Raw genomic sequence first — 20,045 nt, 5'->3', positions numbered from 1 at the left:
CACTTATATGTGGAATCTAAAACATGACACAAACAAACTTATCTACGCAACAGAAACAGACTCACACGTAGAGAACAGACTTGTGATTGCCAAGGAGGTGTGGGTGGGGGAGGGAGGGTTGGGAGTTTGGGATTAGTAGATGCAAACCATTATATATAGGATGGATAAACAACTCCTATTGTAAAGCACAGGGAACTATATTCATTATCCTGTGATAAACCATAATGGAAAAGAATAAGAAAAAGAATATATTTATATATAACTGAGTCACTTTGCTGCAGAGCAGAAATTAACACAACATTGTAAATAAACTATACTTCAATACATTTTTTTTAAATATTAAAAAAAGAGTCTGTGTGATGGGGAAAAGCATCACGATGGATCCTGTGCCGTCCTGATCCCATCCTGATTTGGAAAAACAAAGAGGTTATTATATAAGGCACGTGGGGGTTACTTGAGGACATCTGGTTATGGATGAGCCAGTCGACGATGGTTGAGAGTCCTCACTCATCCTTTTAGGTGTGACACTGGTACGACCTTATGTAGAAGGACTGTCTGTTCGTCGGAAATGCCTGCTGGAGTGCTTGGGGGGAAGCATCCACAACTACTGACCATCACCTCCACCAAAATATGTGTGTGTGAGAAACAGAGGGAAAGCAAATGGGGTAAATGTTAACTAAGAATCATTCAAGGTGGTCATTTTTCAAAACGAAAGGCTTGGGGAGGGCTTCCCTGGTGGCGCAGTGGTTGGGAGTCCGCCTGCCGATGCAGGAGACGTGGGTTCGTGTCCCGGTCCGGGAAGATCCCACATGCCGCGGAGCGGCTGGGCCCGTGGGCCATGGCCGCTGGGCCTGCGCGTCCGGAGCCTGTGCTCCGCGGCGAGAGGGGCCACGGCAGTGAGAGGCCCGCGTACCGCAAAAAAAAAAAAAAAAAAACAAAAGGCTTGGGGAAAAATCTCTCTGTCTTTCCCTCTATAAATTCTGGGTTTCCTGTCTGGCTTAAGGGGATACCTCTTATCCCAAGATTAGACAATACACTTTTAACTTTCTTCTGTATTTTTAAGAGCTGTATCTTTTTCGTGGTGCAGCAGCGCATGCCGGCTCGGAACACAGAATCTGAGAAGGGACTCCCCGGGTCCGGGTCCTGCCTCTGCCCTTGTGAGGCGAGCAACCTTGGGCAAATTCCTCTACATCGCGGTGCGTCAGTCTCCTCATCTTCAAGACGGGGATGATAACACCCCAGGAACGTCTCGAGAATGACAAGCAAGCACGGAGGGCAGAGCCTGGCACACAAGCACTAACAGAAAAGCTACTCTTTCGAGTTCTTCCTGAGATGCCAGATGCGATGCAGCCAGCCTTCGCTCAGAACCCTGCGGCTCCCTGGCACCTGAGGCACGAGCTGTCAATCTCGCGATGTCTGCAGCACAAACAAAGTGCTGGAGTGTGGGGTGGCGCATTTGAATAGTTTAAAAACACGCCACGCCAGCAATTTTCATAATAAAATCACGACTCTGGTAAAACAGCGCCTCGCGGTGCCTATCAAAGCAGCCAGGTACGCCACAGGGCTCCCCCCACGTCCCTCCGCGCTGGGTCACTGGGTAGAAACCCCATCGAGGCCCTGGCGTGCGGCGCGCTCTTTCGGAAATACAATTTTTCTTCGGTGCCAACTCAGCATCGCCCAGCCCATCCCCTCCTGCTTGGAGCAGAGGGACACCCCACTCAGCCCACTCCCAGCTGGGCCGCACCAGGCAGCACTGGGACCTGTACCCCCGCGTGCCGCAGAAATCAATGTTCCCCTTGATCGAGTTCAGGGGGCACCCTGGAAGGAAAGGCAGTGGCAATGCCCAAGGCACCCAGTTCAGAATTCCGAAGGGCCTCCCCCCTCCTCCCCCCACCCCACGGCTGCACACAGCTCCCTCCGCCTGGACCACCCAGCCCTCACTCTCCAGGACGGATTTTCTCTTGCAGACAGAGGGGAAGGACTCTCTCCCGTGCCCCCCGGGGGCCCTGCTCCCTCAGTGGGTCTGTGTTAAGCTGTTTGGACTTGGGTCAGGGTCTCCGTATCTATGCCATTGGTGCCCCCAGCGTGGACACAACTGACTGCCCTGAACCTGCATGGGGCCTGTTCCCCCTGCACCCATGGGAGAGACCCAGGTGGTGGCCGGTGTCCCTCCCTTGGCCTCACACCCACTGTCGCCAGGCGAGGGTCACACAGTTGGGGCAGAACGTGGCCGCCTCCCGGGGCCGCAACCCAGGGCAGCTTTCTCCCCGGGCAGGTCGCGGGCTTTAGGGCGACCAGTCAGAAGCACATGCCGGAAAGCAAGACATCTTGCTCTCGGGGACCTAGCAGCTCTGGCCCAGCTCTGAGCCCTGGAGGAAGAGGCCAGAGAACTCCACGCACCGCCCCTCCTTCTGGTCACCCCGGCGAGGCACAGGCTGGTGGCCCAGACTCCGCGGGGAGGCACAGGCCTCAGAGAGAGAAGTTAGGCCCCTCCACAGACAGCCCCCGCCCCACCCTGCTCTGGGGGCTGCAAAGCTCCACCTCAGGGGCCTCACAGCCCACAGGCCCCCTGTCCTTGGCTGCTCGGGGCCAGCGGGCTGGGAGGGGACCCCACGGGCAGCACCGTGGCCCTGGAGGGGACGGAGCAGTGTGATACAGGCAAGGGCTCCCTGAGCCACCTCCAGGTCCAACAGGGCCCCTGCGCTGGGTACAGAGCAGGGAGGGCCCTTGGTCCCTGGTACCTGCCAGGCTGGTACTGGGCTGGGGGCCCGAGGCCCACTGGCCATGGGCTCAGTGTCCAGGAGGAAAGCAGCAGATGAGGCCGACACCAGCTTGGGGCCAGTGGGGGGAGAGCACCCACTGCTCCAGGCCCCACGAGGGACCAGGCCAGAGGCGACTCGGGGCTGGGGAGGGACACCCAACAGACCAGAGCCTCGAACGGGAAAGGTGGGCGATGGAGCTGGACAGAGGCAGGTTTAGGTCCCAGCTCTTCTCGCAGGTAAAGGGAAGTAATGGCCCTGGAGGGGCTGCCGTGCGCTCAGGGCCCACTGAGAGAAGCGAGGCCCAAGGGCCACAGCCGGCAGGGGATGGGGGATACCCAGGAAGGGAGGTGAGAGCCTGTTAACACAGTTGCAGGATGGCGTGTCTGCCCCCCGCCCCCACCCCCACCCGAGAGTGACAGCCTGGGAGAGAATGAGAGCTCTGCAGGGTGACAGGCTCTGTCTTCTCTGGGTTGGCTGGAGGGGCCTCAGGACATCCCATCCAAGATGCCAGTCACCAAGGCCCTGCTAAAGGCAGAGAGCTGCCCAGCCCAGCCCACTGGCAGGTTCCCTGCTGGCTCCCCGGACACAGGTTAACCAGAGGGAGTTGGTGAACGCAGCACCACAGGATGCTCCTTCCTGGGCGGCTCCACAAACATCTCATCTCCAAGCAGAGCGGGGAGGGGAAGGTCTCCTTACTTCAGGGCCCAGAAGTGGACTGAGAGACAGAGCAAGGAGGCCAACCCAGGCTGCTGGCTGAGAGCGGCCTTATTCTGTGCCTTGTGTTTTCAGAGAGCACGTGTACGTTTACGAAATTTTCGCTATTATATACACGTCACTCAGCGTAAAGACAAAACACAAACCAAAAAAAAAAAAAAAAGCTTACAAAAAACAGCTCCTGCCTAAGACACCAGGATGGGGTGAGGGGAATATTATGACTTTGCTGGTGACACATCCTGGCACAACTGCTGTGGGTCACGGCTGAAGGGGACATGGCCGGGATCACCCGGCCCACCTCTCCTGTGAGCTGGAAGGAGAGTACCACGGTGAAGTGCAAAGGCCCGGGGCCTCACCGCCCTGCTGCTCAGCAGTGACCTTGAATCCCTGGTAGGTGGCTTCCACCGTCTCTGGTCCACAGAGCGAGGGCTGGGCTTACAGTCTGCACGGCTGGCCGGCCTACATAATCGGCACCCTATTCCCTAGTGGTCTGCACTTCACAATCCAGCACTTTAGTCCATCAAGCGTCAGGATACGCAGAGGCCAGCCAGTCCACGGACTGTGCTGTTCACACGAGCTCTGCCCAGCAACAGGCTCGCTGTCCGGCACGTCCACTCCAGGTCGGGCCCACCGGCCCTTGCCCCCAAGCAGATGGAAGAGCCTTTCCCTGCCACGTCGCTTCCCCTCACCCTAATTCAGGATTATCCTCGGGCTGTGATGCAGAGGGGGCGGGCGGGGACGTAAGCAGGGCAGAGCGGCAGCCACGTGGGATGAAACCGCCAAACCCAAGTGACGCGAGCCACGCTGGGGCCCGTGGGCAACCCATTCTCAACCAAGACACTGACTAACAAGAGCCTGGACGTGATCCACGCTGAGGCCCGTGGGCAACCCATTCTCAACCAAGACGCTGACTAACGAGCCTGGACGTGATCCACGCTGGGGCCCGTGGGCAACCCATTCTCAACCAAGACGCTGACTAACAAGAGCCTGGACGTGATCCCCCCAACAGACACGCGCCCTCTCCTCCAGCTTCTTGCAAAAGAGCGGGGTCTGGGCTCACTCCCCACCTTCCGCCTTGAGCAAAACCGTGTGAACCTCGGTTCCAGAACTTGAGAACCCCTGGACGGGAACACGTTTCGGGGCTGAGCCCCCTCAGCAGTAGTTGTGCTTCCGGGTTTGAAGAAAATCCACGGCGACAGAAAACTACTGTGACTTCAGTAACCCTTCTAAATAGATTTATCTGCTACCCATCACCACAGCCTGAGCAGGTACTCAGGAGTGTTTGTTGAATGACTGAGTGAAAACGGCAGGATATACGTGAAAGGCACGTTACTTAAAAAATTTTAATATGATACTTTAGAAAGATGAATCCAAAAGGATATACTTCTGTATTCAATTTTTCCAACAAACAGGAATTCTTTTGTTACCTTATAGGCTAAAATTAGAGCTGTTTTTCCAATACCAGAGACACTGGCCACGCACAGCTCTTGAGCGCTTGAAATGCGGCCAGTCCAAATGGAGAGGCACTGAGCGGGTGAAACAAAGTTTGAAAACTTAGTTGAGAAAAGAATGTAAGATGTCTCATTAAAAATTGTTATATTAATTAATTTATTTATTTATCTTATTTAATTTTTGGCTGTGTTGGGTCTTCGTTGCTGCGCGCAGGCTTTCTCTAGTTGCTGTGAGCGGGGGCCACTCTTCATTTGCAGTGCACAGGCTTCTCACTGCGGTGGCTTCTCTTGTTACAGAGCACGGGCTCTAGGCGCGCGGGCTTCGGAAGTTGTGGCTTGCGGGCTCCAGAGCGCAGGCTCAGTAGTTGTGGCGCACGAGCTTAGTTGCTCCGTGGCATGTGGGATCTTCCCGGACCAGGGATCGAACCAGGCGGATTCTTAACCACTGCGCCACCAGGGAAGCCCCGTTATATTAATTTGTTAATTGTGCATTGAAATGATAATATTTCAGATACAATGGGTTAAATAAAACGCATTATTAAAGATAATTTTTTTTTGCTTTCTTAATATGGCTACTTGAAAATTTAAATTTACACATGACTCACATGTGTAATTGGTGCTGAATTAGAGGAAATACTTTAATCGACGGGCAAGCAATCAGATGAAAGCGATGCTGGGTGCCTGTGTGACACACTCCTTGTGACCAGCTGTGGGCCGGGGTCTGCTCCAATCAGCTGGAACGTCAGACAAGTCCGGACCTGGCACCCCTCCTTGGGGCCTGCCAGGCTAAACCAACTTACCCCAAACTCTGCCCTGCCAGGTTCTCCCGTTCGCCCGCTCGGGTTCAGGGAGCATGACTGGGGAGCCACCGCTGCAGGTGCCACGAGGGACGCTCCCTCCCTGAGTCCTCTCCGCAGCCCTGCAAAGGCTGGAGCTACTGTGAACACTTCCGAGGGGCCAGGGCTGGTCTAAAAGCTTTGCACGCGTTAATATACTTCACTGTCCCACCTACACAATGAGACGGGTGCTTGTTAAACTCATATTAGCAACAAGGAAGCCAAGACACAGAAAGGTTACGGAACTCACCCAACAAGGAAGCCAAGACACAGAAAGGTTACACCACTACTAAGTGTTAGGAATGTACATCTAGGCAGCCTGGCTCCAGAGCCGATGTACCCACTACCCTGTACAGACTGTGACAGAGAAGGAATGACACCAGGCTCCATCCTACCACATCATCCAGCCTAAAACAGTCTAGAAGAGTCTAGAAGCAATAACCAAGACGAGTGGGGCTTCAGAGGGACTGAAAGCCACCAAATCATCACAGTGCTTCTTAGCAAAGGGCCTTCATCTAGGGTCTGTTTAACCAAAAAAGTTCTCTGGGCAGGGAAGTGCATCTGCCCCTCCCTGGAAGAGACCACACACAGAGGAGGGGCCGGGAGCTCCCATCAGGAGCAGAGCGGGAGCCCCGAGTGGGGTCCAGCTCTCCCGGCCTCCCAGCCCTGCCGCACACACAGACCCACAGACACACACGGAGAGGCCATGACTGGGCTCGAATCCCACTCTACCAGCTTGGGCTCCAGGTTCGCAAGCCAGCAAAGCAACAAATTAAAAGGCAAAAGAGAAACTGCTGTGGGCGGGTGCACCAACAGTGGCAAGGAGGGGTGCTGACAAACAAGAAAGAGAAAGAAAATACACACTATAGACAGGCACGACAACAGCAGAGGCATCGACATCCCTCTGGGACCATGTGCTGTGGGCTCACTCACCTCGGTGCCCAGGGCCCCGGGAGGGCCAGAGTGCCGCCAGAGAGATCAAGACCCCAGCTCCCCTCCAGCAATCGGCAATGTATGCCTGATATATGTTTGCATATTAAAACTGTCCTACACAGGGGCTTCCCTGGCAGTCCAGTGGTCAAGACGCTGCGCTTCCACTGTAGGGGGTGTGGGTTCAATCCCTGGTGGGGGAAGTAAGATCCCACATGCCGCAGAGCCAAAAACAAAACAAAAACAAAAACAAAACTATCTTACACATATTAAGAAAAAGAGTAACAAACCACGAGGAAGATGAATAAAGGATATGACGGGAATTCAACAAAATACAACAACCAAAAACATTATGCTTCATGTTGACTCTCACTAGTAATCAGATACACACAAGATAAAACAACAACAAAAATCATTTCTCTTCACCTTTCAAGTGGACAGGGTGGGCAGGGAAAAGGCAGTCTCTGCCCCAGGGAAACGGGAAGGGCCTTCCTGCAGGGCAGTGTGGCGCACAGAGAAAGTCCCCAAAAGGTCGTGCGTGCCCGATGGCCTCACTGTTTTCTCCCACTTGGGAATTTGTCCAAAGGAAATAATCAGACAAGTGTGAAAAGATCTAGGTACCAGGAGACTTGGATCAACTGCACGCAGCCCCTCAGCTCACCACGAGCACGCACTGGGCGCTCGCTCTGTACCAGGCACCGCTGTCGGCACCCACCGCGCCTAACTCCATCACACTGTCACTACCCCTCCTCCTTACCTGAGGAAACTCAGGAACAGAGGCGATGACCAGCTCCTGGAGGGCTCCCAGGCAGCGCGTGTCATATGCTGCGCACAAGAAGGCAGCCTCAGAACCTCCCACTGAATGGAGTCTGCCCTCCCTGGACCAGGGACCCAAGACTGAGATGGTCCAAATGCTCGAAGGCGGGGTCACAGAGAGCTGTGCAGATGAAACCAGAACTGGGTTCTAGGAGAACCGGCCGGGGGGATTGGGGGCGCCTTTATGACTTGCCCGAGTTCTCACAGCCAGTCGGCGGCAGAACAGGAATGAGAACCCAGGTATCCCAACTGCCCCGCAGGGAGCTGCCAGACGGGTGCATGAACGCAGATGCCTTTCTTGAAACTGAGACTCTGGTTCCCCTTCTCCCAGTGGAGTATTTCCCACAGAAGTCCCACTTTCGCTGTAAAACTCCAAGAGTGTCATCAATCATAGAGCAGTAGACAGTAGATATATATAGGAGAGAAAGCAGATGGGAAAGACACCCATCAGACAGACAGACAACAGCAGGTACCTTGGAGAGGGGTGGGGGGCACACACATTTCTTCAACTTCCTTTCCACATTTGAATGTGTTATAACCAGCATGCATAATTTTTGTCATTTAAACATATATTTAGGGGCTTCCCTGGTGGCGCAGTGGTTAAGAATCCACCGGCCAATGCAGGGGACACGGGTTCAAGCCCTGGTCCGGGAAGATCCCACATGCCGCGGAGCAACTAAGCCCGTGTGCCACAACTACTGAGCCTGCGCTCTAGAGCCCGCGAGCCACAACTACTGAAGTCCGTGCACCTAGAGCCTGTGCTCCATAAGAGAAGCCACCGCAATGAGAAGCCCGCGCACCACAACGAAGAGTAGCCCCCGCTCGCCGCAACTAGAGAAAGCCCACGCGCAGCAATGAAGACCCAACGCAGCCAAAAATTAATTAATTTTAAAAATAGTAAGTTATTAAAAAAAATAAAATAAACATATACTTAAATTTTTTAAATGTTCAAATATTTTGGAGTGTTTCTTGACCAAGCATCTTTCTCCTACACACAACAGCCATGCTGCTCATAGAAGGGAGAGCCCCCCTCCAAGAGCCAGTTGGGGATTCAAGACACTCAGAAGAAAACCACGGCAGGAAAGAAGAGCTCGGGGTCACCCTTAAGTGATACTCTAAAAGCTTCCAAAAGTTCAACTCGAGGTCAAAACCTTGCCTGAGAGGCACCCAGAAGGGCTGACTGGGTGTCCAGCCTGGCCCAGCAAAGCTCAGTCGGCCCATCCATGTGAGGGGAGGAGCACGAGGCCTGGAGGTGGAAAACCAGGCAGAGTCCCCGGCTGTGCCGCTCCTGTGCGGCCTTGGGAAGTGACTCCGTCTCAGTCCTAGGAGATCTCATTTGCAAAATGGAGATGATACCTGCAAACCGGAGAAGACTGCAAAGGATTGCAGAGGCCTCGTGACCATCTCCAGCAGGCAGGTGAGGAATGTTAACTGGTGGAACACTGCGCAGCCCATGGTCCCCATCCTCAAAGCAGGAGATCCCGGTCCCCTCCCCTTCCCGCTTCCATAACCCTAGAGCTCAGCTCCATGCACCAAAGTTAGCTGCCCCTCACCCCTGGCCTGCGTGGTGGAAGTTGGCTAGGCGTCAGGAGGAATGCTCTCTGGTTCAACTAATCTCGAGTTACCTGCATATTAAGAAGAGAATGGGGGCAAGCCAAAGGGACCTAAGTGGGTGTTCAGGAGATGCTGGGCGGAGACACAGGAGTTCTCAGGGCCCCGGGCCTGCCTCCCCCAAGCTAGGGCCTCCTTCCCCCTCCATTCCTGAGGTTCTGAGGCCAGAGGCCCGCTGACAGCTGCTAGGGAGGGCTCACAGTCAAATGTACGGCGTGGACACTAAGAGCTCATTAATCCACCTCTCCTGCCTGCTCTCCCCGTGGCCTTCTCCCTCTGATCCAGCCGGCACTGCACAGAGAGTAAGTTCTCAAATGCAACCGGCTCTCAAATACGACCTGCCGGTTGGCTTCTACTTCAACCCTCTCGTGACAGCCCATCTCCTGCAGGCTTAAGGGTCACCCTCGTATGGTCTTCCGGAACAAGGTGAGGTGTAAGTGAATTAATACAGGATAAAGCATTCAAAACTCCCGAACCAGGGTCCTCCCGCCTGTCCCCCGTGGACTCAACGCTCCAGGCACGCAGACCAGCCTGCTGTTCCTCGAACCCCGACCCTTGCCGCCTTTGCCAACCTGTTCCCTCTGCACGGAGCACCTCTCAGACCCTGCACCTGGCACACGTTCAGTTAAAGAAATAACTGGTAGAGGAAAGTTAGGGTATGTGCCAGCCACAGGGTGTTGACGAGCGAGGACCGTCTTATCTATACGGTGCCTTCCACCTGGCAGAGAGCTGGAGCGCAGTGAAGGAGGACTGAGTGGGGGGTGGGGAGGCTGCATCTCGAGGCTGCCCGAGTTCCCGCAGGCTTGGGGTCCTGACAAGGCTTCCCCAGTCTCTCATCTCCGCCCTGCTTTTCTTAAAACCCGGCCTTTATTCCTGCCACTCCCAATCCCCCCTCTGGCACCTCCTACACGCTGATCCATTCACCTCCAGGGTCTAGAGCGCTGGCTCAGCCCCCTCTCTCCCCTCCTGCTCTCCACTGCGCTAGATGCGACTGGACCACACAGTAGGCGCTAAATAAATGTATCTGGAACAAACGCAGCTTTCCCAGGCCACTGGCACCCACACTGATATCCTCTTTTTCAGAACTCCTAGAGCTCTTCTGTGCAAAGTCCTAAATAACCAGTCCCCCACCAGGCACTCATTCTCCAAACCAGCTAATTCCCAGAAGGGGCCGGGGAAGTTACAAATGCAGATCCCTGGGCCCCCATCCCGAACCCACGGGAGGGAGCCTCAGAAACGCAGACTTGAGCAAGTCCCACAGGCGAGAATTAGCAGCAGGCTGGGGGACGCCCACCCCGAGGAGCAGGCAGAAGGGAATCAGCTCAGGAGAGGGCTTCTCTGTCTCCAAAACGCACACCACTCGGCTCTCTGCATCAGAGCGCTGTTGCTGGGATCTAGTCACAGCACACAGACGAAACAGGGGACAAACTCTAGAGCCCTGGGCAGGCCTGCAGGGAAGCCTGCAGATGCTGAGGCTGCCCCCTCCAACTGCCCTGCCCACAGGTCCGGACCCCCTTCTCTCTTCAGCCTAATTTTGAACCAGACAGGAAAACCCGCACCTCTTTTTACCTGAGTCCTTTCAGAATGTTACCAAGCCCGGAGCCCACAGGGGCAGGCAGACGGTGCCTCTCCGAGGAATTTCACTGCTTAAAAACCCCTGGGGGAAAACCAAGGGCCAAGGGAACAAGTCACCCAGTTGACAAAGCCGGGTTCCTGCCGCAGCAGTAGCCTCCCGGGGCCACAGTCCGCTTCCAGGCCCTCCATGCGGGCCTCCCCTTGGGCAGACCTCCCCGGGCTCACATCGACTCAGGGACAAGCCTGCCTTTCCAGGCCACCTGCTGGGACCCCAAGGGCTGCTTCTCCCAACACCTCATCCTGGCTTCTGGCTCACTTGGCCCAGCACCCCTGCGTTCTGTATGCCCAGACTGTCCCCCATCTGGACCAAGGCCTGGTTCCTTCGTGTCCTCTTTCTAGGACACAGCCAGGACACCCGAGCAAGCCCCGGGAGCACCCCTCGCTGCAGGTCCCTCGCTCCTCTGAGCCTCGGTGTACCCACCAGGGAGGTGAGAGTGGCTCAAGGGCTCCGCACGCAGTAGGCTGTCTATGCCTCCGTCCCAGCTCCTGGTGACATTCCGCTCGTTCCTTAAGACCGTAGGGTGGACAGGTTTTCTCTTTCCTTGGACTTTGGTGGGAAAAGGAACTCCCTCCCTCCAGATCCTGTCCTGAAACACAGGAAAGCTCAAAGTTCCTCTGCTTCTTCCTGCCCTGGCCACGGGGTGAGAGGGGCTGACAGAAGCAGACAGAGAGAATACAGGAGGGCAAGGTGCCACCACGCTTCCTCAGTCCCAAATGCATCCCGACCGCATCTCCGCAGTCACCTTCAAAGCTCAAACGCACCCTTCACTAAAGTATTACTGAATGAGGCTTCTTACACCCTAGGAAAATGTCATCCCTTTCCCCTAAGAGGCTCACCCCTAGTAAACATAGGATCAGCCTCCCAGGCGATGAATGTGTTTATGTAACAGTCTCGACCCAAGTCCGCTGGGCCCTGGCAGGGGCCTCGGTCAGGCTCAGAGAGTGAGCAGGGAAACGCCCGCCAGAGAAGCTGCTGCCCTCCCTCCACAGAGAGAGAAGGTGCCGACGCCGCTTTGCAGGACGGCGGCAATATGGTTTGGCAGATGGGGAGAGGAAGGATATACGGCAGAAATCGGAGAAGGAGTTTTCTGGGTTTTTTTTTTTTTGTTGTTGTTGCCTGCCTACAGCAGAAAAGCTGGGGCGACAGGAGTGGGAAAGCAAGGGTGAGGTGGGTAATAAAGATGGGTTCCAAGAGAGAGGCTGGAAAAAAAAAGGGGAGAAGAAGAAAGAGGTGGGAGGTCTTGCCAAGAAAGAGCAGGGAAGTAGGGACCAGGAGAGCTGGGAACGGATGTGTGAGGAGCAGCTGGGCCCTGGTGACAATGAAACACTGGGTCCCAGGATCCGCAATGGTGATACCAAGCTTCCAGGCTAAGCAGACGGAATGTGGGGTACTTCCAAACCGCAATGGGGAAGCTGGTCACGGGGGAGGGCTCTAAGGGGAAATTCCGCCTATCGTGTTGAATTCAAGATGGGGGTGAAAACCCAAGTGTGTCCCAGGAACTCTGGCCTCCACATCACGGAAGATGCCGGGCCAGAGACCTCCTGAGCTCGGGGGGGCGGGGGTACTGTTAAGGAAGCGGGAGTTAGACGTGGAATCCGGCCAATTCTGCCTCTCCCTGCTCTGGACGCCATCCCTCACCCCTCCTGGGGCTGTCCCAGCCCCTCCAAAAGGGGCTGTGAGGGGTGGGGGAGGCATCTTGGTGCTGGTCAGGAACTTACTTCCTCTGGGGAAACAGGGAAGCTGCAGGGAATGGCATTTCTTCCCCCCACCCCCCACCCCTTCAGATCTAGGAGGAAATATTGGTCATCTCCTCTCTTTGGGGCCCCTGGCTCACACAAATGCCATCTCCTGGTCCCCAGCCACACCGATGATTCAGGCCATTTACTCAGATCCATGCTAATGAGGTTTTTTTCTGCCACCTAATTAGTTCACAGTGAACTCAGCCTTCAGAGGAAAGAGATGCGATGCGAGAGAGCTGGGAAAAGGACAGAAAGAAGGCAGACGGGAATGCTACACGAAAAGAGCAGGACCCCAGCTCTAAACTGCGTTCCCCTACCCCCAAAAGACCAACTATGCCTTCCTCAGCCACGGGGACCTCTGAAAGCAGAAACGGGCTGTTCAGGTGAAGGACACCCCCAAGAGCCTCACACAATGAGAGAAAGATGGGAGTGCGGCCCTAACTCTGAGGCCCAAGTACTGGACAGGGCCCTGCCCACAACTCCAAGTCATCAGCAAAAGGCCTTGCACTCTGCCTGCATTTCCGAACCCACCACCTGCTGGTGGGCGTCCCCCTGCAAATGGAGCCGGAGGAGGAAGCAGATGGCCCAGGGCCAGGCCCATCTGCCCCACATGCGTTCAAAGGTCACCACGCCGCTGGGATGCCTGCCGGTGCTGCCCGTCCCCACCACACCCGGGGTCGTGGTACATCTGCCAGCAGCGTGCACCCACTTCCTCTGCCCCTCAGTAGCCGAAGTCCAGGGCCCGAGAGCCTAGAGAAAGGAGCGCTGGGCAGCTCAGTGGCCCGGGGTTCTAGTCTCCGACGCCTGGCGCTGTGTCCCTGGAGGTCGGTCAGCGCCCACCAGCCCCGAGCCCGCCTCTCGAGCGGCTCCCTGGAGAGCAGCGGCGGGTGCCCGGCGCGCGGGGGACCCAGCGAAGGCGCCGCTGGCCCGGCCGGGGCTTCCCACGCGGCCCCGGCGCGCAAGCCCCGCGCCAGGCCTGGCCCGTGCCCGCCGGGCCGCGGCAGCGTGGAGGGTGTGCGTCGGAAGAGCGAGCCTCGGCGAGCGCCACCCTCCGGGACCCGCGGGCGCTGGGCCCGGGAATGCTGCCATCCACTAACCGGAGGCTCCGATCCACCGCTCCGCTGCGGGCAGGGCCGGGACAGCGGCTGAGACGCCTCTCCGGCAGCGGGGGCCCCACCTCCCGGCCCGCCGAGGCCCTCCGCCGCGCCCACCCTACCCGGCCATGCCTGACCAGACCTGGCCTCTGGACCCCAGAACCTCTGTGGTTCAGAGCGCACCCGTCCCCGGAGCGACACCACCCTCACGCCCTGGAGCACTAAGATCAGAAAACCTGTCCCCTGGCACGGGACCTGCCCCCAGCCCCAAAGTGTTCCCGGACGAGAAATGGCGAAGCCTGGCCGCCGGCTATGCAGCGCCAGCGATCAGCAAACCGCGTGGCCCCGACCTCAGGCGCGCAAGGACCCCCAACGGGGAGAGCGTGGCCGGAACGGGCCAGCAAAGGCCCCGGCCGGCGCCGAAGAAGCCACCGCGCCCCAGCTCCCGCAGCCCCCGGCTCAGCTCACCCTCGATGGAAATGACGTGCTCCCGGATCTGGTTCTGCAGCGCCAGGTCCTCGATGCGCTCGATCAGGTCGTAGATGGCGTAGATATTGGGATGCACGGACTCGAAGCGCTGGATCTCGGCCCGGATGGCCGCCGAGTTGGAGAGCGCGAACTGCTGGGGAGGCCCGCCGGCCAGCTGCTGCGAGGGGCCGCCGCCGCCCCCGGCCCCCGGCCCTGCGCCGCCGAACTGCCCGCCGCCCCCCGCGCCGCCGCCGCCGCCGCCCCCCGGCGCCGCCAGGCTCGGCTGCTGCTGCGGGCTCTGCCCCCCGCCCGCCTGGAAGTTCATGGTTCCGGAGCCGCGGGGCCCGAGGCGGGCCCGGCCGGATCCCTGGGCGGCGCGGCGGCAGCGGCAGCGGCGGCGGGCGGGCGGGCGCGCGGGGCTGGCGGGGCCGGGACTAAGGAGCCGGCGGCGCGGGGCTAGTGCATGGGGCCGGGGGCCGGGGGCCGAGGCCGGGAGGCGCCGCCGCGCACGCTGTGGCCACCGCTGCCGGGCGCTTCCCGGCGCCGCGATCCCGCTGCCTGGGAGCAGCCTCCAGCGGCAACAACAACGGGACCGGGAGCGCGCGGCCCGGGCCCTCCCCCCGCGTCATGCGCACGCACCGCCGCCCCCGCCGGCTCCAGCACACGCAGCCCGAGCCCCCCTCCCCGCCGCCCCCGCCCCCGCCCCTCCTGCGCGCGGGCCCCAGCGCCCCCGCCCCTCGCTTTGCTCGCTGGCTCTGCAGCCTCCACCCCCGAGCCGCGCGCTCCAGCCCCAGCGGCCGGGCCCCTCCCACCCAGCTTCGGCCCTTCCGCCTCCTCTCCAGGCCCCACCTACACCCGCCGCGAGGGCCCCTAGCTTCGAGAGGACAGCTGCACTGCCCCCCTCCCGGCCCCGGCTGTCGCTTTCGCCTCCCTTCGCTGGTCTGGGTGGGGTGTCCGATCTCTGGGCAGCGCCCGCACAGTGCCCTGCGCCCGAGGGTACTGATGAACGCGGCTGATTGGCCGAGGAGGGTCGCCAGGCCAGGCCCAGTTGCGCCTCCCTTATATCGCCCTGCCTTCAGTGCGGCACAGGCTCCCCTGTCCCAGGGCCCTGAGGTCAACCCTAGAGACCACGCCGACCCAGGGTTCTCTCTCGGGCCCTGCCTGGACTCTCCATTGCCGGCTGCAGCACCTAGGCTGGAAATCTGGATTCCCAGATTCTATTTCCAGTTCTTCCTGAGGAGAGCTTCATCTGCGGGGCCCTTGGAAATGACACTTTAAACAACAACGTCCCCACACTTATCTTCCAGCCTCTCCAAGAAGACACCCACTGCCGGACCGGGAGAGGACCAGTGAACACAGCTGGACCCCACTGAAAGGGGGAAGGAAGAAGAGAAAGGAATCAAATATTATGTCTTCTTTCCCACTCATCCCATTCAAGACACGCACCAGAGTCCACATGACTGTCTCAATTTTCTTTGTCCTCTCTCCCTTGTCTATACCGTGTTCCTGTCCACTCCTGGGGCCAGGGAGTTCCCTCAACGTCCTAGTTCCTCTGCATCCCCATTGCTAAAGCTGTATGCAGTTCTGCTAGCCCCCCCCCCCAACTTTTCTTAACCCCATAAGAGGGGGCATTTGCAGAGCACTGGTCCCAGCCAATCAGCCTGCCAGGGCTACACCCCAATGTCCTCTGGCACAGTCATCCTTTTTACATATCCTTCCACTTCCCAGGCCAAGCTGGGTCTTTTCCCAGCAGGAAGTTGCCCAGCATTCAGCTACCTACACAACTCTACCCCAGTACCAACCCAGTCACCATTCCTAAGTTTCTTGTACCTTCCAAAGAAGCTGCTGCGAGCTAATCAACACCGGGGGCCTCCCAAACTCCTGAGGGATGTGGGTTCTACGTACCTGCTTGACCTTCAGAATGTCTTGCACCCTCTCTGGGCTTCATCTGCAAAATATAGTGGTTGAACAAATCACCTACCCTATGTTCTGTAAGTCTAAGAGCAATATCTAACATATCTTTTAGAAGCTTAGTTAGAATTGACAGCAAGCAGTTGCACCAGGTACCTCCCAGTAGAGCTGTTGAGGGTAAAGAGTCCCTCAGAAATGTTGCCCCGGCAGCCAGCACATACCTGTTTTAGCACTGGTGGGCTACTTGTCTCCTTTATTAGTATATGAGCGACAAGAGGGCAGGGATAGAGTCTGATTCACTGTACTCCCAGCATGTCAGCCAGTGCCCAGCACATAGTATACATTTAAAAAATATTTCTAGAATAAATGAATAAATGGGAAGGAAGGAACTAGAAATAAGTTAGTTCTTTATATTATAAATCTAAACTGACTGTCCCAAGGCAACATTTGGAGTGCTTGCTCCCACAAGTAAGCATTTGCTATCAGAACACTAGGGTGCATTACTTTTAATCAAGACTGGTCTATACAATCTAGGATCTAAGATCTCTGTGCCTCTCTGTGGCTATAGAAGCCCAGAGGGAGGGAAAACCCATGGAAATTAACTGGCCCGGGCCAGGCCGAGGCTCAACAACCCCTGTACAGCAATACTCTAGAAATACCTAATTTCTGAGGCCAGATTTGGGTGGAGGAAGTGTTCTAATACCAAGTGAACAAATACCTGCTGTATGACAGATCCCCTACATAGTTTTCACACTTGTTTAATGAAACACCTAATTTTTTCCTTACAATTGTCTTATGAGGTATGTTTTAGGAACGAAGAAATTTAGGTTCAAAGAGATTCAATAGCGCACACAAGGTCATATAGTTGATAAGCACGGGATAAGGGATCAGCATTTGTGCCAGGTTCCAAAGTCCATGCTTCTTGCACAGTCTTACAGGGGCAAAGTGGAGGAGGGGACCAGGTAAATAAGGCAGCCCAAGCTGCGGTGGCCAGCCCTGAAGATGGATATCCTCAGCCAGCCTGGTGGGGCAGCCCAAGGCTACTGGGCTCTGGGCTGAAGAGTCAATTTGGAGGGTCCAGGATGCCTTCCGGCGTCCACTCTGACTTAAGAGTAGGCCGGGGTAGGGTCCACCTGAGCTCCCCAAAGGCTGCATCTCGAAACACCGGTGCTCTGACACGCTCCAGCTGACGTTAGTTTCTGGAGTGATACATGCCCTGGCTGCCCGAGGGGTAGGGGGAGGATGCTGCTGCCGCCCAAAACCTCTGCGGACTGGAACAACCCCCAGACACGCCCCCACCAGCCCCTCAGCGATTTGCGGGCACCGAGACCGGGTAGTCGAGCCCGCACGTGGGTCCGCAGGGCGGAGGGCGGGGACTGCTCACCGCGTCGGACTACAAGACCCACAATACTCCGGGCTGCGGCGGCGGCGCAGCGGCAGCGGGGAAGGCGGGGGGGGGGGGGGGGTGCCTTCAGGTGTCTGCGACCTCGCCACCTCCCGCCCGGAAGTGCCTGAGGGTCCGCTATGGGGCTGGCGGAGCCAGGCGGTGAGTCCCTGCGCCTTGACCGCACCCACCCCGCCGCCACCTCAGCTGGCCCCCGCTCGCCCCGCCCCGGGATCGCCCTCCCGCCACTCGGGGGTGGGTGTGGGGGGCGGGAAGATGGGAGGGGTGATAGAGGATCAGGGTGGGGAGGGCGAAGTCTCGGATTCCCGGCCGAGATCTGGGGTCCTGCAGCAGGCTGAGTTTGGAGAGGCTTCCAGAGGAGGCGCGGGGTCGGGCCGCCTCGGGGTGGGGTTTGAGTGCACCAGGAGGGGCCGAGTTGGGTGGGGGGTGGCAGCCCTCGGAGGTTCCAGTTTGCCAAAGGGCGCAGTTTGACTTTTGGCGTGGGGAAGCCTTGGGAAGCGGTCCCGTGCCGCGGGTCGGGGTTTGGGTAAATGGTAACCGGGAGGTGTGTGTGTGGAGAGACCTTTTTCCCCCTTGGAGAAACTTCAGCGACGGAAGAGTAGATAAGCTTGGGGTGAAATAGACGAAGGAGTAGATAAACTTTGGGATGACCTAGACGGGAAGAATAGGTAAGCTTTGGGGTGAAGTTTGGTGGAGGTTGAATTTAGGGGAGAGTCGCTTAGAAGGTCAAGGCCCTGACCTCGGAATAGGGTTTGGGTGAATTGGGCAGCTGGTTGAAGACCTGATCTCAGGTTACAAAAAATTAGGACTAGGGATTTGGTGATGGGAAGGGGTACGTGGGGCAAGTTTGGGGTAACTGGGTGTCAGAGCGGTCCGTGTCCCACGGTGGGGCTCGGGTATGTGGGCAGAGGTCTGAGGACTGTGGGAGAGTTGTGGTGGGGTGGGGTCAGGAGCCCCCCCGAAGTTCAGAGGGCTCCTGGCGGGTGAGCCAGCCCCTCATGGGTTCTTTGTGCCTCTCCAGCTCGGTAGCGCAGCGGGCAAGGCAGGTGCCATGGCCCTGATCGAAGGGGTGGGTGATGAGGTGACCATCCTTTTCGCGGTGCTTGCCTGCCTTCTGGTGCTGGCTCTCGCCTGGGTCTCAACACACACTGCCGAGGGCGCTGATCCACTGCCCCAGCCGTCAGGGACCCCAGCACCGACACAGCCCAGCGAAGCCATGGCGGTCACCGACAGCATCAGAGGGGAGGCCCCAGGAGCTGAGACCCCCAGCCTGAGACACAGAGGTCAGGCTGCACAGCCAGAACCTGGCGTGGGGCTCCCAGCAACACCGCCACCTCCAGACTCCCCCCAGGAGCCCCTAGTACTTCGGCTGAAATTCCTCAACGATTCAGAGCAGGTGGCCAGGGCCTGGCCCCATGACACCATTGGCTCCCTGAAAAGGTAAGGCGGGAAGAGAGGACAGGAATAAAGTGCTAAAGAGTGGGGTGGGAATGATCACAGACCTAGAAGGGCCACTGAGTATATCAATATCTGAGACTTATCCCTCCGTTTATAGATGAGGGAACTGAGGCCCCCAAATCACACACCGTATTGTTCCCCTGAAGCAGGAGGGGCCCCCTTAGAGGCCCTGACTTGGGTGGTAGGTGGAGGACAGAGGTGAGGGTGGGAGAGTTATTCCGGGCAAGGGGCCAGGATTGCCTGAGACCTGCTCTATTACCCAGGTCGCTCTCTCCTCAGGACCCAATTTCCTGGCCGGGAACAGCACGTGCGACTCATCTACCAAGGGCAACTGTTAGGAGACGACACCCAGACCCTGGGCAGCCTTCACCTCCCTCCCAACTGTGTTCTCCACTGCCACGTGTCCACTCGGGTGGGTCCCTCACACCCACCGTGCCCACCGGGGTCAGAGCCAGGCCCCTCCGGGCTGGAAGTAGGCAGCCTGCTGCTGCCCCTGCTGCTTCTGCTGCTGCTGCTGCTCTGGTACTGCCAGATCCAGTACCGGCCCTTCTTTCCCCTGACCGCCACTCTGGGTCTGGCCGGCTTCACCCTGCTCCTCAGTCTCCTGGCCTTTGCCATGTACCGCCCGTAGTGCCTCCACGGGCTCTTGGCAGTGTTGCTGGCCCCTCCGGACCTTGCTCCCCACGACACGGTGGGAGTTGCTGTCTGCCCAGGCCTGCCTCTCCGACCTGCCTCTTCCCACTACCCTGGAGCCCAGCCCTGCGCTGCAGAGCACTCCGGGGGCCAGCGGAGGCCCCTCCCTGCGACCTCCACGGCTCTGGGCCGCCCCCCGGGGCAGCTGGCCCTCAGCGCCCACCAACAGTCGGCTCCTCCGGGTCAGACAGCTGCTGTCGCTGCCTGGGCCCTAGGCACAGCCGGGCCACGCCCCTGGGCCCTTCTTAGTGTTCTGCCTGAGAATCCAGCCACCTCTAGTCCCTGACAGCTCCTTGGGCTGATTTAGGGACTCAAAGACTGAGGGGCCGGAGAAGGGGAGCTGGGAGGGGTGGAGGGGGTTCTCTGGAACATGTGCAGATTAAATAACTGTGAAGTTTTCACCCTTGGTGTATGTCTGCGTGTGCGGGCCCGGGGGCCGGGGAGCTCTTGCCCACTGGGAGACAAGGCATGAAGGGCGCCGACCGGGCACTTCACTCTGCCCAACCCGCCCAGCCCGGCCG

At 58.0% G+C, this 20,045-nt stretch overlaps 2 protein-coding genes and 1 long non-coding RNA gene across 9 annotated transcripts in view; 1 reads left to right on the top strand and 2 right to left on the bottom strand.

Moving 5' to 3' along the window:
* Nucleotides 1–14,691, bottom strand: part of AGAP3 (ArfGAP with GTPase domain, ankyrin repeat and PH domain 3) — a 52,702-nt gene extending 38,011 nt beyond the window's left edge. For 2 of the 4 annotated variants that reach the window (XM_033863493.2, XM_033863494.2), the window contains exon 1: nucleotides 14,058–14,684. In XM_033863493.2, the coding sequence (XP_033719384.1) occupies nucleotides 14,058–14,382 (325 nt within the window). In that variant the 5' untranslated portion in view covers nucleotides 14,383–14,684. Of the gene's footprint in view, nucleotides 1–14,057 lie in introns of all 4 variants that reach the window. The other 2 variants (XM_073810089.1, XM_033863498.2) reach the window with 2 other exon arrangements.
* A 75-nt stretch (nucleotides 14,692–14,766) lies between these two features.
* LOC141279597 (uncharacterized) lies at nucleotides 14,767–17,492 on the bottom strand. 2 transcript variants are annotated; one of them, XR_012334148.1, is made up of 3 exons: nucleotides 17,353–17,492; nucleotides 15,963–16,005; nucleotides 14,767–15,426 (listed from the first exon to the last, which is right to left on the bottom strand). It is a non-coding gene; the product is annotated as an uncharacterized lncRNA (long non-coding RNA). The 2 variants fall into 2 exon arrangements; XR_012334149.1 differs by lacking the exon at nucleotides 17,353–17,492 and adding an exon at nucleotides 16,190–17,288.
* On the top strand, nucleotides 17,382–19,912 carry TMUB1 (transmembrane and ubiquitin like domain containing 1). Of its 3 annotated transcripts, none has more exons than XM_033863504.2 (3): nucleotides 17,382–17,514; nucleotides 18,395–18,813; nucleotides 19,111–19,912. In XM_033863504.2, exons 2-3 carry the CDS (start codon nucleotides 18,425–18,427, stop codon nucleotides 19,460–19,462), a joined length of 741 nt encoding a protein of 246 aa, XP_033719395.1. In that variant the 5' UTR covers nucleotides 17,382–17,514; nucleotides 18,395–18,424; the 3' UTR covers nucleotides 19,463–19,912. The 3 variants fall into 3 exon arrangements, with proteins under 3 accessions (XP_033719395.1, XP_073666206.1, XP_033719396.1); XM_073810105.1 differs by lacking the exon at nucleotides 17,382–17,514 and adding an exon at nucleotides 17,641–17,757; XM_033863505.2 differs by lacking the exon at nucleotides 17,382–17,514 and adding an exon at nucleotides 17,774–18,041.
* The last annotated feature ends 133 nt before the right edge of the window (nucleotides 19,913–20,045 follow it).

The sequence above is a fragment of the Tursiops truncatus genome, chromosome 9 (genome assembly GCF_011762595.2).
Source record: "Tursiops truncatus isolate mTurTru1 chromosome 9, mTurTru1.mat.Y, whole genome shotgun sequence".
Taxonomy (NCBI): domain Eukaryota; kingdom Metazoa; phylum Chordata; class Mammalia; order Artiodactyla; family Delphinidae; genus Tursiops; species Tursiops truncatus.
Note: the sequence above shows the minus strand (reverse complement) of the source record. Positions and strands in the feature narration are given on the sequence as shown.